Consider the following 16,729-nt stretch of genomic DNA (forward strand, 5'->3'; position numbering starts at 1 on the left):
GTTTGTTCACTTAGAGTGAATTGGATTGTAATCTGTGCCTTTTAAGATTATCTTTGGAGAAAGGGACTCTGAAGAAAACTAGCTGAGTAAACATCAGCATATCATCTTCTGAAATACTGTTTGTCAGCACTTAACAGCTGCTCTGTATCAATTTCACTGAGCATCTCACAAGACTGAGGGTTTTAGCAGCCTGGAGAATCTGTCCTGAATCTATACCAGCAAATTGTGAATATCCAGCTTCTTAGTTATTTGTGGATGCACATGATTTTTGGTGTCAAGATAGTTCATGTGGCTTATGTGGTCATGCTGAAACTCCTAATTCGTAGCACAGACTGTGTTCCATGGCAGTTGTCTTGAACTAGGCAAACTCTTTCAAAATGAAATACTTCAAAGTGAGGAATTTTGAACCTAGATTTTCAATAAAAAATGCTGTAGTTGAAGATTTGCAAGTAGCTCTTTTTTCCTACTCTGTTTTTACTACAATCCACTCTGTAGTATTCACATAAATGCCCAGCATGGCTCATAGAGATTTTCATGGAAAGTTCTTTACATTTATAAGAAAGGATATCAAGGGAGTGTCTTTATAAGCAGGCTTGCTCTTTTTTGTCTTGCCAGCTTATGGGGAGTTGTGAAGTCTGAATTTTCTCAGCTTTCTTCCCTGGCAGTCCCACTTCTTCTTCATGCCCTTTCACTTCCTCATGGAGCTGACATTTTCTGGACAATCATAAACAGCAATTTCAACAGTAAAGACTGGAAGATGAGATTTGAAGCAGGTAGGCCTGAGAAATGTACTTTATTTTCCCTTTGTTTCTTCTCTGAAGAAGTAGAGCTCTCTCTGCAGTAACTGAGGAGACATATAGCAGATGATGAACTTTTTGCTGCTTTGCAGAGTTTTGGAGATAGTTTGGTGCTAAACTATGGCAAAACAGTGTGCAGTAAAATAAAGGGGAAGATGAGACATTTTGGATAATAAAAAATCAAAATTATAGCTCTTTCTAGCTAGTTTTCTTTGTTACTTTCTCAGCTGTGCATATTTCTATGTATTAATCTGTGTATTAATCAGTACATAAAGCATTGCCTAAATGAATATGCCTCTCGTCTCACTGCTACAGTTGAGAAAGTGGCTGTGTTGTGCAGATTTTTGGACATTCACTCTGTGACAAAAAACCACCTACTGAAGTACTCTTTGGCTCATGCATTCTGCTGTTTCCTGACTGCTGTGGAAGATGTTAACCCAGCAGTGGCTACAAGAGCTGGACTATTACTTGACACCATAAAGAGGCCAGCTTTACAGGTGAGTGTGCTACAGGGGAAAAAATACATTCCAGTGGGAAGCTGCCTTTTCACCTGGAGTTCACATGTACAACATCACAGTCCCTGCTAATACTTCTTTAGCAAGCATTGCTGGTCTTGGTACTTGGCATATGCACAAAATAACCAAGGGGAATGATACTGCCCTACCCCAACTTGGAATCATGCAAAAAAGAATTCTTAAGATCAAGTCGAACCATAAATATTTTGATGGCTGCAGAGGATTATTGTGTTTGAACTGCTGTTGTAGAAAACAACTTTTTTTTTTATTATTTGAAAATAATTTGGTATTTTACAATTAAAAAAATAAATTTCTAAGTCTTATGAGACCCTGCTGAGCTCACAGTGAGAAAATATATTTGAGCAAAACCAAACCTGATCTTGATCTTTTCAAGATTCACTTAGACATGTAATATTATGAGTGTCAGAGAGCCTGCCAGTCATGATTCTCATGATTAAATCTAAGCAGAGATTTAATCTAAGAGAGAAAAGCAAGATAAAAAAAATAAATCTCATAGAACAATTCAGTTCTAGTTCTGTGGAGAATAGAATGAATATGTATTTTAAAGATCTCAGGGTTACTGCCTCCAAAAAGCTGTTAATGTTTGCTAGTTTAATTCCATTTGGTACCTTTTCAAAATAATTTCTAGAGAAATTGAGTTCAGTGACACTATTACTGAACTTGGGTTCAATGGGACCAGTATACTGCACTTTCATATTCAATATGTGGGCTTTCTTATCAAACATAAATCTCGACAGTCCAGTCAAAATTCTAGTGCAGATATTGTACAGAAGAATTTTCAGGCTAAGTGCCTCTGATACACTTCACAGTCTAATCTTGCTTCCCCTGTTTAACCTTGGTGATTCATTCTTTTTGTAATTAAGGGCTTGATTCAGTTACATAAATGTAACATTTTTCTCAGATGGGGAGCGTGAGCAAAGCACTTTGATATTATGTACCAAATATGCAGTAGGATAGAACTTTGCCTGTACCTTTGTATTACTCAAAATCTTAGAAAATTCTACATTCAAAATATGATGCTTATTTATCTCTTTACTTACCTTACTCTCTCCCTGATACCAGTAGCATTAGTTCTGATTTAAAGGACTTGGTAGAAAAAAGGAACTAAACGTTGATCCTGTGTTAACCGACAGGAGAAGTTAGGAGCTTTGACCATCCTTTATTTAAAAAAATCCTTAAGAGATCTCATATCTCAGTTATATATTGTTTTCTTTGTTTCCCTCTATAGGGTCTCTGCCTCTGCCTTGATTTCCAGTTTGACACAGTTGTCAAGGACAGGCCCACAATTCTTAGTAAGCTTTTGCTACTTCATTTTCTAAAAGCAGACATCCCAGCTTTGAGCTGGGAGTTCTTTGTGAATCGCTTTGAGACCCTGAGTTTGGAGGCTCAGCTTCATCTGGACTGCAACAAAGAATTTCCTTTCCCAACAAGTAAGCATATTTCAAATGAATCTGATTGCTTTTTACCAGCTTCTGGAATTTTAGCTGCTTGCAAGAGTCTGACAGAGTTGCAGGTCTCATGTATATAAATTCTCCGAAATTAAGTAATCTTTGAGGCCAAAATAAAATAAATTGAAGTTAGCATTTTTTACTTCCTGAATACAGATTAGGCTGTTGCACTTTTGGGTGTTGTGTTTTGCTCATTAGGATGCGATTACCAGCCTTGGTTGAATTGTGGTCTGATTCTATGATCACCTGCAACCCACACTAACCCACTTGTTCTATTGTAGAAGTTCTAATGCTGTCACAGTTGCTGTTCTTCAAGTTCCAGATCATGCCCAGTCCTGTCCTGTGGTGGTCTGTACAAAGTCAGCCCTAGGAGCTGTTTGACCTCTGAAAAGCCCCAATGTGTGTGGCGCAGTGTAAGAGATACATGGACTCCTAGAGCCAGTGCTCAGTTAACTATTTTTGCAGTGACAAATGTTTTTAAATGTTTGTCCTGTTCGTACTTGATTTCTAAATGAGAAACCAAATCTTCCTTTCACTAGAGAGGCACTAAAAATTAATTCATGTATAAATTTTTAGAATGCCGAATAATTGAAAACTTCCTAACCCAAGTGGTGGCCTATGAGTCAGATCTATTTCCATTTCCTGGAGGAGATGGGAGCAGCTGTTTGAACAGTGCATGTTCCCTCAGCAGCCTAATGCTTCCTTCTACATTTGCATGGAGCCCAGTACCTAAAAAAGTCTAGGTGCTGTGACTGCTCCACAGGACAGGGGTGGAACTGCAAAGGTATATTCTTCTCCATATGTGAGTAGCTTGATCCAATGCTGGGAACTGCTGGGGTGGCCTGAGGAGGGTGTCTTGCCACTAGTTTCTAACACCTCTGGCTGCAAATGTAGGGCAATATCTTTAAATAGGAATATTTTTGAGTGATTTAAAATAAGCACAAGAAAATGATCAGATTTCTTTTGAACCTTTTTCTTTGCCATTTCAAAGAGATGGGTGATGCAAAGGATGGGCTCACTGACTTCAGTCACTCAGATGATTAAACTCAAAGGGTTCCAGTGCACTGTAGATATGAGTGTGAAAAAGTATTGGTGATCCCATTAAGACATGCAGTGATACTGCTGATAACACCACTGTAACTCCATAATCTACACTCACAGAATTTTGAATTCAAAATCAGGATGGTAGGTGCAGGCAGAACAGGAGGTTAGTAAGGCAAAACTAGAGGCCATGGTTAGGTTTGAGTACACCAAATGTGATCCATACTTGTGAGATTTCTGCTGTTTTAAATAGGGGGCACCTCATATTCTCTTAGCCTGAAATTCAGTTTTTGGCTTCAAGAATCTGTTTTTGACCAGCATAATCTTTTAACACAGTTATGCCTCTTGGGGTTGTATGGTTTTCAGAATGAGGGCATGCACATGAGTACCTTGCAGATGGACCCCGTGGGCCCATTTGAAACTTTCTTGGCTGAAGTGGGACCCGGGGCCCAGTTGCATTTGGCACTTGGCAGCAGTAGGACCCCTCCCCATGGTGTGGAATGAATCCTAACTTGGTCCATTGCATTTGCAAAGCTATCACTGCTGTCAGGACAAACGTGGCCAACCTCAGTGATGCGGCAATGTGGAAGATCAAGAGGGCTCGTTTCGCGCGTAACCGCCAGAAGAGCGTGCGCTCCCTGCGGGACAGCGTCAAGGGACCCGCCGAGTCCAAGAGAGCGCTCTCCCTTCCCGAAACCCTAACCACCAAAATTCGTTGAGTACCTGTTTATGTTTGTGTGACACACCTCTATCTTCTCCCCATGGATCGTATCCTGTCGATGGGTACACAGTGGAGTTGTCAATATTTATCCAGTTGGTTTCTGATAATGACAAGTTAGGGCATTTGACAAAGAACTTAGACAAATTGTGTCTAGATGTGTCTGTTTAAAAGGTCAGAATAAAATGCTCCCAAACTAGTTTGTCTTTTCTAGATCTTTATTTTTATTTGTGGCTAATATGCAGTAGTTTTGTCTTAAATAGATACAGATTTTACTGAAAAAATCTTCTATTACTAATATATTTATTAATTATAATTATTAATCAGTGCATGCAGCATATGCTAGATGTCTTAAAAACAGCTGTTAATGGCTCAAATGCATTTTTGAATATATTCGGCATTCTGTTGGTAAGGAAACAATGTCCATGCATCATGTCTTTCCTGATGGCTTCTACAGGAGGACTTATTGCTGGAAAACCATGGGATTGTCTGGAGTGCCATGCAGATACCTTTCCTAGCAGAAATGAAGCTTGTCTGTTCTCATTTAGAGAATGTTGCAAACACAGATTATTCTTTATGATTAAATTGAACCTCTCACATTGCTCTTACCCATGTAATAGGAACTGATGAAACTTTCAAATCTGGTTGCTAGTGAACAATTAACTTAAAAGGTAATTTTCTTTCCAACACTACAATATATATTCTTTCCAACACAGTACCCCTGAATATTTTGGAATTCTTAGGTAATCCTTCATGACCAATTACTGATGCTGCACAAGGACTCCTGTGTGCTGACTCTTGTACCAGCAAAATTAAATGATGGAGAAAATTAGAGTTGTAGAACATAGTGCACAAAATCTGTAGGGCACACAAGTGACATGTTCTAAGCAGTTACACTCACTGCCTGACAACAGTGCATGAGTAAACGAACATAAATGTGCTAGCACTGAATGTATGCTAAGTGTAAGATGTCAGTGCTGCCTTATTAAACAGAGTTGCTCTTGTTTTTTTTCTAAAGCTGTGAGCTTGACTAGACATGAGCAGTCTGCACCAGCACTTGGAGGAACACCAGAACAAACACCAGGTGGGTGTGACAAAAGAGGTGTGTTTTGATGGAACAGGAAAAGGAAGGCTCTAACTCTGACTTTCTTGCTGAATCATGAGATAAACTTGCACAAGATGGAAGTTGTCTAAATGAATCACATTTCAGCACGGTTCCAAAAAGTGTAAATTGAAGCTTTGCTCTCAGTCTGTACTGAAAGCTGCCTCTAGTTGTAAGACAGACTTTGGAGTCCGTCAGCTATGCCAGCAGTGCCTCACCCTCCTGTGTTTGATTGCCCACAAGTAAATATTTGCTAGACTGGCCCCATGGGTCAGTTGTTTTGAGTCAGATCTTTGGGTCCTTCAGATTTTAAAGACAGCAGACAGAATGCTTTTGCCTGTCAGTACTGTATATTACACTCTGCATGCTTATAAATATCTCAAGTCCCTTATTTTGTATTTACTGACATTTTCTGAAGATGTCACCCTTCTGTCAGGCTTCTGTAGAATAGGTAGCACAGCAGGATCCAAGGAATCTCTTAATAATTGTGGCTACTGACAGTTATTGCTCTCAGTTAGTGCTGTGTAGGCTGATGATTTGGAAATGAAAAGATGTCAGATTCAGATCTTTTCATGTTCTGTCTTCAAGACTTGAAATACTTCCAACAGATGCAAATTCCTAATCAAAATATATCAACTTATTTGATGATCAGCTGAAAAGAAGATACCTTGTCACTGTGGGAGCTGACTAAGCTGTGAAATGAAATAGGGGAATTTCTGAGTTATCAGGATATAGCCCTGCTGTGCTAGCCCAGTGAGAGCTGGAAATAAACAAGTTCCTTACAGAACATATGTGTGGGTTGTCACAGGCTCACAGAGGGAACAAGTGACATCATGATGCAATAAACAGGTATATCAGTGGATGATTGTTCTTCATTTAACAGCACCAACCACCTGCTAAATACTGGGCTTAAAGGAATTTGTTGCATAAGAACTGTCAGTCCCACAGTAGGCGTTGTTACCCATTGTGGTTTTATTAGATGTATTTTGATATTGCTACACTTTACTTTCCAGGCTTAGGTAGTTCATCACCTAAGGTTAAAACAAAGTTTCCACTAAAAATGTGTATATAAAATGTTTCATGTATCTTGTAATTACTGAGCTCAAGAAAATTCTGATAATGTGATTCAGGATATGGCAGATGATTTGGAAACTAGAAGACTAATTACTGTCCCTTTTCTCCTGCCCAATATTTATTATTTCTTCCTAAAAGCTTGTATGTTTGTAAAAAAATTTTTTTGAGGTTTGTTTCAGTTTTTAATGCTACATTGGCAGTTCTGAGCATATGTGTTTCATCTAAGGAACTGACTGACTCCTAAATGGAGGATGTACAACTGTTGTAGAAAAACATGTATTTTATACATAGCCCTTGAAGGAACCAGTTTTCATGCTCATCTGTTCTTTCTAGATCTAAACCAGGCATCCTTGCACAGTCCAAATGCAAGCTGAATTCAGTGTGCATTCTGTATGGATTAAACACCAGGATCATATTCCTGTGTTCTGTGCAGTATCCTGGACAGTCACTGAGAGAGTTTCGCTTATAGAAATCACAGTTGGGATGATGAAGCATGATGTCATTCTGATTTGCTGCTTTATGTTACATTGTGATATATCTTAAAGTAATTTGAAGGTGAAGGGGTCTGATATAAGGCACACATGAATAAAGAGATGAATCTTTGGAGATAAGGCTAGATTGAATTAGGGTGTGGAGGCTGTATATTACCTGGCTGTGTGTTTGTGAGAAGGTTTTGATGAGGTCTGGGGAGGATAGGTGTCTGTATCTGTATACCTAGTATAGGCACATACAAATGCTCGTGAATTTTAAGGGATAAAAGTTACCCTAGCCACTGTAAAGACAGAGCTGTCTTGGATTTGCATTCCTACTTTGGATTTAAACACCTCATGTGGTATCATGTGTATCTTCTGTTTATGAAATGAATGTTTAGTTCAGGCCTGATATAACCTAAGACTCATTCCAGACAGCGGAAGAAGTTTTCCAGACTCTGAAGATCAATTGATTGAACTGGAATGATACAGTTTCTGTAGTTTTAAACAAGTAGTTCTCCATTGCTGGTTTTTTGCATGTTCCCACGTCAGAAATAAAAATGGAGTGAATGACATTCCATAAATTTGATCCTTAGTAAGGCTGTGAAACAAATCAGGGTGAAGCTCTGTCCACTGTATCCTGCTGTATAGTTTTCCTTGAGGGTGAAGTATGCAAAATGAAATCTTTAATGGATCAGAAAGTGCAGTAATATTTCTGGAAAAGTAAAATGTCAGGAAACATCCTGGGAAGTGTCTGTTAGCTTGTGTTAGAGTTATGAAACACTTTTGAAATTGAATGTTTTATCACTAATCTTCTAAATTATATTGTTCAGCAAGTGGAAAATAAAGTGGTTTAATCTTTTAAGAATAATTACTCTTTGAATTCTATTTGCAGAACCAGTATTTATTCAGAGCCAAATGATCAGATCATTCATTTCATCTTATCTCCTTCTTTATTTTATTGAAAATCTCACAACATGTTATAGAGATGAAAATAAATAGAGCTGAATAATACAGACAGATATCATCCTTACAAAAACTGTGTCTTTATGATATAATTCCATGGAAAACTTTAATCTGGGTGTAATATTATATAAGAATCAAAGATTATTTCTCAGTTTATGTCCACGAAGCTAAGATTACTTTCTGTGTACATTTTTGAAGTACTTCTGAAAATGGTTTTGTTTTATTTCTGATTTTAATTATTTCAGAATTCATTGTTTTCTTTTTGTTTCTGCAAATCTTAGTCCAGAAGAAGCTTGAGTAGAGAATTTCCATTTTGAAGGAGGATTTTTAAGTTAAAAATTCCAGTGAAAACTGTCTGGAATAAAAAATATTGTATAACATAAAGTTTGTTATTTCTTCCAACCCAAATAAGACCAATAAAGGAAAGTTATTTTTAATAGAAGTGGATCCGAAAATTCCTGCCCCCTGCATAGTTTTAATTTTCACCTGTCATAGAAATGATAACCATCTCCCATGCTTTGCAAAATAGCCAAACAAACTTCTGTTCACCCACAAATACAAATGCGACACACTTTAAAACTATTTTTAAAAAGTACAGACATTGCATTTTTTCTTGTGAAGAACCTAAGACAGATGCAGTTGTACCAGCAAAGGAATACTTTGGCAGAATAGCCCAATATCACATTGAGAATATAGGTAAATTAGAATATTAAAACAACACTCTTTATTTACAAGTTATTTTTAATACTACAAGTTATTTAAGAGAAATACAGGTTTGTGCTAATAGGGGAAGTCTTCATTCTTTATTTAATCATTATTTTGTACATCTTTTCATATTTCCTACCCTTGCCATTTTGTACATTTTCCACTGGCAAAGACTGATGTCTGTTCATGTTTACTGAGGAAAGACTGATAACCATACCAGATGAGAATTTAGTGGCAGTAGGATTCGATGGATGTGGAAGAGTAATAATGTTCAATATGGCAGAAATGCACTGGGATGGGAAATAAAGTGCTCCACTAAGCATGGGAAAGCTGAGGAATGGAGATGAGTGACACATTAGGTGTTTCTGTGCTGTTGGACCTGAGGCAACAGAGGAGCAATGTCCTCAGAAGTGCATGCCTGTCTCCTGCAATTTCACTGGCTGTATTTGGGCAGAAATGGGGCGATGAACTCTGGGAAAAAATTCTGGTGTGTTCTGTACCCTGTTGTTTGGATTTACAGAGGTTACAGTGTTCTCCAGTGTTTGATACCAATGTCTCTTGTGCCCATAGGACAGCCTTCCCCAGAGAACGATAATACAATAAAAGACCTGCTGCCAGAGGATGCTGGGATTGACCACCAGACTGTCCACCAGCTGATCACAGTGCTGATGAAGTTCATGGCAAAGGATGAGAGCAGTGCAGAGTCGGACATCAGCAGTGCCAAAGCTTTCAACACGGTCAAGCGCCATCTGTACGTCCTGCTTGGCTACGATCAGCAGGAAGGATGCTTCATGATTGCACCCCAAAAAATGCGTGTCTCAACCTGCTTTAACGCCTTTATTGCTGGAATAGCACAAGTAGGTGAAGGCACTTACTAGCTTTTGCTGCTATTTATTATTGCCTGTTGTTGAAATAATTACAGCACAGCCTTCTTTGTAGTGAAATAATGGCTGAATGAGGTAATAATCCTATGTTGGCGATGAAGAGAGACAGGCAAGATTGATAGGTGATCAGAATCTGAATTTGTTGTGCACTACCAATGCTTATATACTGTTTTAGGAAGACTAGTAACATTTACTTCAATGATTAGGTTAAAATCACAAACTTATGCATATTACAACATCTCTTGCTTGCAGAGTTTAATGAAATTTTTTTTTTCCAGTAAACCAGTCTGATTGAATCTTCTTTTAATCCTCAAAGTTCTGTTTGTTTTTGCCAAGGTATCCTGTTATCAAATCTCTTATGCTACCAGGTCCAAAGTCCATCATCTGTCTTGTGTCCCAATATCTCAACAATCCTACTTAAAACTTCAAGACATTTTCAGCTTGTGAAGAAATTTCTTTCCGCTGGTAGTCTAAAGTTGCTGCATTACTGGCGAAGAGATCAGTTTTGTGTGCATGGAGGCATGCAAATACTACCATTGTATGAGAAATCAGAAACTGCTTCTAACCTCTGCCTTCTTTCACTAGCCTTTGAATGCCTTACTTTCCTCATGAATATTTCCTCTTTTGTTCTTCAGGAAGACCTGTTCTTGTTTTGTTTCCCTATGGAAGATGAGTTTCCCTACGGAAGAAGAGTTCACAGTCAGTGAACTCTTCAACATTCTGCACTTTGCCGGAGGCTCATATTTCTTCCTTACAGTGCACCAGGACTTTCTGTTCTGCCTTTCCTAGGGAGTGCTATTGCCATTATGAAGTTTTGCCTATATTGCTGTGATAAATGACCAAGCACATCCTTGCCTTGTGCCTTCTTTCTCCATCTTGTAAGGAAGACCATAATTTTCTACCTCGCAAGACTTTTCTAAAGCTCAATTCCCGCTGATAGAGTAGTAGGTGGTAGTGGTCTGAAAAATGTTGTGCACTTGCAGAATATTCCTATTTGCAGTGGAGCATCATCATCACTTCAGTGCTTTTTCTTATCACAGTCTCTCATAAAGGATTACCTTAGGGGATGAAGAGGGCTGTGTTTTCAGATGTCCTCTGTAACTTTCAAACATTGCTAAAAGCTATCCTTGTCTCTTCTGGATCTGCAGATCTTAGCAAGATTTTCTGGTTAATGCATTAGAATCAGTGATTTTTCAAAGTTAAATGTGATGTTGATAGTTGGATAAACTTTCACAGCTGGAGAGATTCATATTTCAGGAAGCAGAATAGATGGTGTTAATGCAAACTGAGTAGCTGCAAATGCATTGGGTTCCATTGTCCCAGAGCTCTGTGTTAATCATCTTTCATTTGTGCAGTTTTAAATTAAAGAGTGTAAAAGCAGATTCAGACCTGTTGCTCTTGTATTGAGAGTCTGGAAGTGGCAGTTCAGATCACAGAGCAGCATCTTCCACATTTGTTTTCCAAGTGTTTTCCAAGTTTGGAAGCCCAAATTTCAGTGATAATAATTGGACTGATTTTCAGAAGTGCTCCTTACTGCAACTGTAAATATCAGCCCCTGTCTTTCTCTTCCACCTTTAAAATGTCTTGTGTGAGCCAAATTCGCCATTAGTGTTTAAATCTTTATAACTGAATCCTGGTTCCTCTGATATCAAAAGGAGTTTGAGAGCTTCAGTAGTCCAGGGTTGTTTTCTGTGCAGCAGACATACACTTTAATTTGTATTTTGGGAGAATTATTTTCTTACTGTAAGGCTGCTTTGTGTTTGGAATCACCTTTTCTGCAAGAGAAATGCCATTTGTAATCTGAAGATGTGTTTACAGAGTGAAAATTTAGTACTGAGCTCTTAAGAGATCTATTTCAGTTGCTCTTCTTTCCCAAGCCATAAATATTTGCTTTTCCCCGTGAGCTCCACAAAGGTTGCGTATAGGTTTTCTTGCTGGTTCGCTGATTTTGATTCCAAGCTTGATTCGAGTGGAGACTTCGATTAGAAAAAAACCAAAACCAAAAATCAAATTTTTCACCGTGAGCTCCGAGTGTTCTGGGCTCCGACAGCCCGGGTTGCTCTACAGGGGCGCTGTTTGCCCGCGCGGTGGCGCTGTTGCGCAGCGCGTTGTCCCGGCGCGGGCTCCGCTCCGCCTCTCCCGCGGCCTTTATTCCTTTCTTATTCCTTTCTTCCTTTTTTATTCCTTCATTCCTTTATTCCTTCATTCCTTATTTTCCCACGGCAGCTTGGAAAATGGCTCTGCTCAGCGGCAGGCGTTTTTGCTTTACGGGATATGCTCCGTTAGGCTGCGCTCTGTCTCCTTTCTATGGACGAGCTTGTCCTACCCGTGCTGTGTAACTCTCGCTCCCTGGGCGAACGCGGCATTATGGGGTATTTCATCGAATTTGATGATTATAAATCATATATTCGACTGGCTCACCCTACATGGATAGACACGGGATTCATCTATTCAGCTCTGCACAAGTATTTGAGACAGCTGCACGTCAAACTGGAGAATTTTACAGGGAAAAACTTATAGTTGGCTTGTTCAGGAGAGAGCTTGAAACCGCAAGTTTGGTGTTTGTAAATTAGTCTCTTCTGCTTGTTCTATTAAAAACAAAACAAAACAAAAGAAGCATAGACTGTCTGTTTAGATGTAGAGAGCTGCTGATTAGATCTTGGGAGTTGTGCTGAAATTGCCTTGGCCTGTTGCTGCACTTTCCTGGGTGTCAACCAGCATAGGGCAGCATCAGACACAAGGGCTTTGTGGAGCCTTGTTGTGATCTAGTTTAACTGCTGATTTCAGCATGTGTGATTTTGAAAACAGCTCATATTGGAAGACTGATAGGAAGATGATAAAAAATGGCATTGCAGTTTCAAGTGAAACACAGTTGTGCCAGGGTGGTGTGAATATATGGCTTCACTGCACTTGTGAATCACTCCTAGGATTCAAACCACTGGCCCCAAATAGCATGATGCTCCTCAAAGGTCGTGATGGAGGCAAGGCATGTGACCAACAGTAATCACAGCAACCTGTCTGCAGCAACACCACTACTTAAGATTGATGAGTATTTTATTTAGAGCAAGATAATTTTCATTTGCTTTAGTCTTAGATCATTTAGGATTTGTGTGCATAAACTTCCTGCATAACATAGTGGACACTCTTAGCTTCAGTGGAGAGTGGGAACCTAATGTGATTACCTGATTCCAGAACCTGGGGCTTAAAAAGACCTAATGCCTAATGTTGCAAGCCTTCTGAGAAAAATAAAGAAAACTGCTGGTACAATGTTAAAATGTTAATACAAAACACCCAAATAACCAAACTACTCAACCCCCAAAACTCATAGGTACATCCTGTTGAACATGGCATATACATGAAATGGTTTTGTGTATTGAAGCATGATCAACTTGTGCCATAATACAAGGCTATTTCAGCATAATATATTTTCTGAACTTGCCAGTGTATCTTAAAATTTAAACTGTGCTGGATGAAAGGCTTTCAGAACACATTTGCTTTGTTTCATTCTGCTTGTCTGGCTAAAATGAGAAGGTGGCAAGCTAGCAGAAAGCTTTTAAATGGTAGTGAGATTTTCTTAAAACCATTAATTTCCTTTCGCTTACCTAATACCTCAACTGTATTAATTATTTTATTTTTTAACATTGGTGGATTTGATTTTGGTGAGGTAACTCCTGTGTTCTTTTCAGGTGATGGACTATAACATCAACCTGGGAAAACACCTTCTTCCCTTGGTGGTGCAGGTGTTGAAATATTGCTCTTGTCCTCAGCTAAGGCATTACTTTCAGCAGCCTCCTCGCTGCTCCCTCTGGTCCCTCAAGCCTCACATTCGGCAGATGTGGTTAAAGGCTTTGCTTGTTATTCTCTACAAGGTGAGTGGTCTTAACAAGATACTGTCCACAGAAAAAATTACACTTCAATTATAAATTTGTTACAGGGAACACCTAAATGTATGGCAAGTGAATGGAACTGTAAAGGACAATTTTATTTGATGCACTGACTGCATTTAATTTCAGTGTCTGAAATAGTTGGGATTTAGTCTGTGCTTCTGACTTCCTCTGTGCTTCTTCAGTCTTTATTGTCTTTCAAGTGTTTACTTGAGAGAGGAAACTTTACTGGAGAAAGGAAAATACTGATATTAAAATGGGAAAATGATGTATGGAGTTCCAGTAAGGAGTATTTTGAGTAACTTTGAATTAGTTTAAAAAAAAGCAACTGAGTAGTGACTTTAAATGGAGGAATGTGCCAGTTTAGCAGTTTGTATTCTTCAGTTAATGCTGTTAAATGCTGTTAGAATGTAATGCATTTATGCACTGAAATGGAGCTGTGAATACTTTTGATATGCTTAACAAATTTCTAGCAGGTCTATAGGGTGCACAAGGAAGTGCAGACACTAAATGTTACTAATATGGACTTTTAATATTTTATTAAAATAATTCTGTGTACAAAGCTGACAAGAGTCCTGCTTCTCATGATATATTTGGAAATGAATAGTGAAGGGAAGGCAAAGGACATCCAGCTGACAATATTATTGTAATTTTTCTGTTTTACTGCCTAAATGTTTATCCAAGGAGAAAAGTTAGTTTTTAAGCTGAAGTTTTTCTCTTTTGCTGAACAGTACCCCTACAGAGACTGTGAAATCAGCAAGATTGTACTTCACCTAATCCACATCACTGTCAATACCCTCAACGCTCAGTATCACAGCTGCAAGCCCCATGCAACTGCTGGTCCTTTGTATAGTGACAACAGTAACATAAGCCGATACAGTGAAAAGGAGAAAGGTACTTTAACGCTCTGGTTTGTATGAGAGCCATTGATTCAATTCACTAAGTCTTGCAGATGTTGTAGAATGGTAAATATGGTCTGAACTTTACAAGATAATATTTGTAATTGAGTCTGAAGTGGGACTTACCTGATCAGGATAGCCATGTGTGGTAAAAGGAGCTCTCAGCTGCTCTGTAGGCTGAGCATAACACAGTGGTCTCACATCTCCCAGGGGAGTGAATCTTACACATAATGGTTCAGTCACCATGCCTGGATAGTTCTTGGCCTTTCCTAAGGCAGTGCTAGCTGATCCTACATCACACAAGGTGTGCAACCAGTGTGACACCACATTCTGATTTAACTTTGTAATGACATGAAATAGTAGCAAATATCGATACTGAAAAGATTGTGAACTGAGTCTATAGTTTGCTTTTCTCTTTAAAGGAGCTGAAGTTGACAAGGTTAATGCAAATGTGTAGGTGGGTGTCTAAAGGCAAAAGAAGGGTTCAATAGTTTGTGTCTGATGGTGAGCTCTGTATGTGCTTACGAGGTGTAGCAGAGGTACTGTGATGATATGAACTGGTGCAAGACTGGGGCTTCAAATGCCACGGTGTCACTGAGTGTAATTCCTTAGGTTTGTGATGTTTGTTACACAATAAGTGTTAGTGATTAACATGCTCTTTTGACATTCTGTAGCCTTCTTTCAGCTATTTTGCCTTTTAGCTGCTTATATGCTGTTCACATCTTCCTTCTCAAATAGTGTTTGTAGTATGCAGAAAACTCTTCTGAAGAAAAATCCAAGAAACTCTCTTGTTTTCATGTCAGTATCTTTTCTTATTTTGCTGCTTGTTGCTTGTGAAAAGATGTACAACAAAAACAAGAGCACAACATTTTGTTTACCTGAACACCCTACTACTCTGCTCTAGCAAATTAAAGCAATCTTAATGTGGATCTAAACTACATATTGCATAACCTCACTCAGTTGGATATTTTGTATTGCTAGTGGAGGGCTAAAACACAATTGTGGCCTTACTATGAATTTGTCTTTATTTGAGACAAGTTAATGACTTAATTCATAATGACTTACTAATGCATTTATAAAGAGCATTAACTTTCTGGATTGATTCTGAGATATTTTAAAGACAAATTAAGGTGCCCAAATACCCAGCTTGTCCCATACTGGTTCCCTGGGTGGCCTTGTGTCTCACTTCAGCTTTGTTTCCTTATGTTTACAGTAAGGAGAATAATATTTACTTGCTTTCCAAAGCTGTTGTGAAGGGCTTTGGGCTGCACAGAGGTAAAGGACCATAAATGGGCAAATTTTACTCTGTAAATACTGACTTAACAACAGGGCTTGTTCTCCTCCTTTGTGTAAGGACTGCAGAAAAAGGAGGGTGTAGAAAAGTTTTCTTTGACCTACAAAAAGCAGCAAATACAATTCCCCAGGGACTTGGATAGTTGAAGCCTTTCCCACCTTTTCTAAAGAGACTTGTTTAACCACTGGTCAGGTAGTGTGTGTGGGTGGGTGGGTGTGTTACTGTCATCATCAGAGGTGGTGTTCAGATAGTGAACAGATGAGGATTTTGTTGTAGGAAGCCAGAATTCATATGCTGAAGATGGATTTCGCCAGTATTAAACTTTTCTCCTAATTTTTCTGCCAAACTTCATTGTGGAGATCAAGTGTACAGACTGCTGTGAAACTGATGCTAAATCTTGTGACAAAAAGCTTTTGTTGGTAAGGGGAAGAAGAAGTTACACATAGGACATGACATTAAAAGTGATCTTCTAACTTATTAAAGCCAATTACTGTAGAAATTATTACTATCAACCTTGATTGATTTTTCTGGATTCATCATTTCAATTAGGTATCTTGTCCCTGATGCCTTTAGGTGGCAGTTTCATAGCTTCATATGTACTAGCACCTTTCCAGCAATTTCAGAACTGAAAATATTTATGTCTCATTTAAGTCTTCAGTTTTTGTCCATTCTAGCTCTGTGACTTATTGCCCCTTCACTCCCAGACACCAAATGCATTTCCTCTCCATATTTGCTTGCTACAATAAACAAGGCCAACTTTGTTTTTCTTTTGAATGCTCTGTTTTTTTTCTATTGTCCCAGTAGTGTTTCTTATTTCCTTGGAGATGAATCACTGGATGTAGAATTACAGAATGATTCCACATGATAGATTTTTAAATTTTTTTAAATTTCTGTTTTGTTTTTAATATCTG

At 38.6% G+C, this 16,729-nt stretch overlaps 1 protein-coding gene across 2 annotated transcripts in view; it reads left to right on the forward strand.

Annotated features, from left to right (window-relative positions):
* The window catches only part of UNC79 (unc-79 homolog, NALCN channel complex subunit), a 108,558-nt gene that overhangs the window by 41,492 nt on the left and 50,337 nt on the right, over positions 1-16,729 (forward strand). The window contains exons 23-30 of one of the 2 annotated variants that reach the window (XM_058806978.1): positions 616-773; positions 1,113-1,294; positions 2,562-2,763; positions 4,357-4,536; positions 5,559-5,624; positions 9,428-9,714; positions 13,428-13,610; positions 14,357-14,519. In XM_058806978.1, coding sequence (XP_058662961.1) covers positions 616-773; positions 1,113-1,294; positions 2,562-2,763; positions 4,357-4,536; positions 5,559-5,624; positions 9,428-9,714; positions 13,428-13,610; positions 14,357-14,519 — 1,421 coding nt within the window. The remainder of the gene's footprint in view (positions 1-615; positions 774-1,112; positions 1,295-2,561; positions 2,764-4,356; positions 4,537-5,558; positions 5,625-9,427; positions 9,715-13,427; positions 13,611-14,356; positions 14,520-16,729) is intronic. The other variant, XM_058806979.1, reaches the window with a different exon arrangement.

Source organism: Ammospiza caudacuta, chromosome 6 (genome assembly GCF_027887145.1).
Source record: "Ammospiza caudacuta isolate bAmmCau1 chromosome 6, bAmmCau1.pri, whole genome shotgun sequence".
In the NCBI taxonomy this organism is placed as follows: domain Eukaryota; kingdom Metazoa; phylum Chordata; class Aves; order Passeriformes; family Passerellidae; genus Ammospiza; species Ammospiza caudacuta.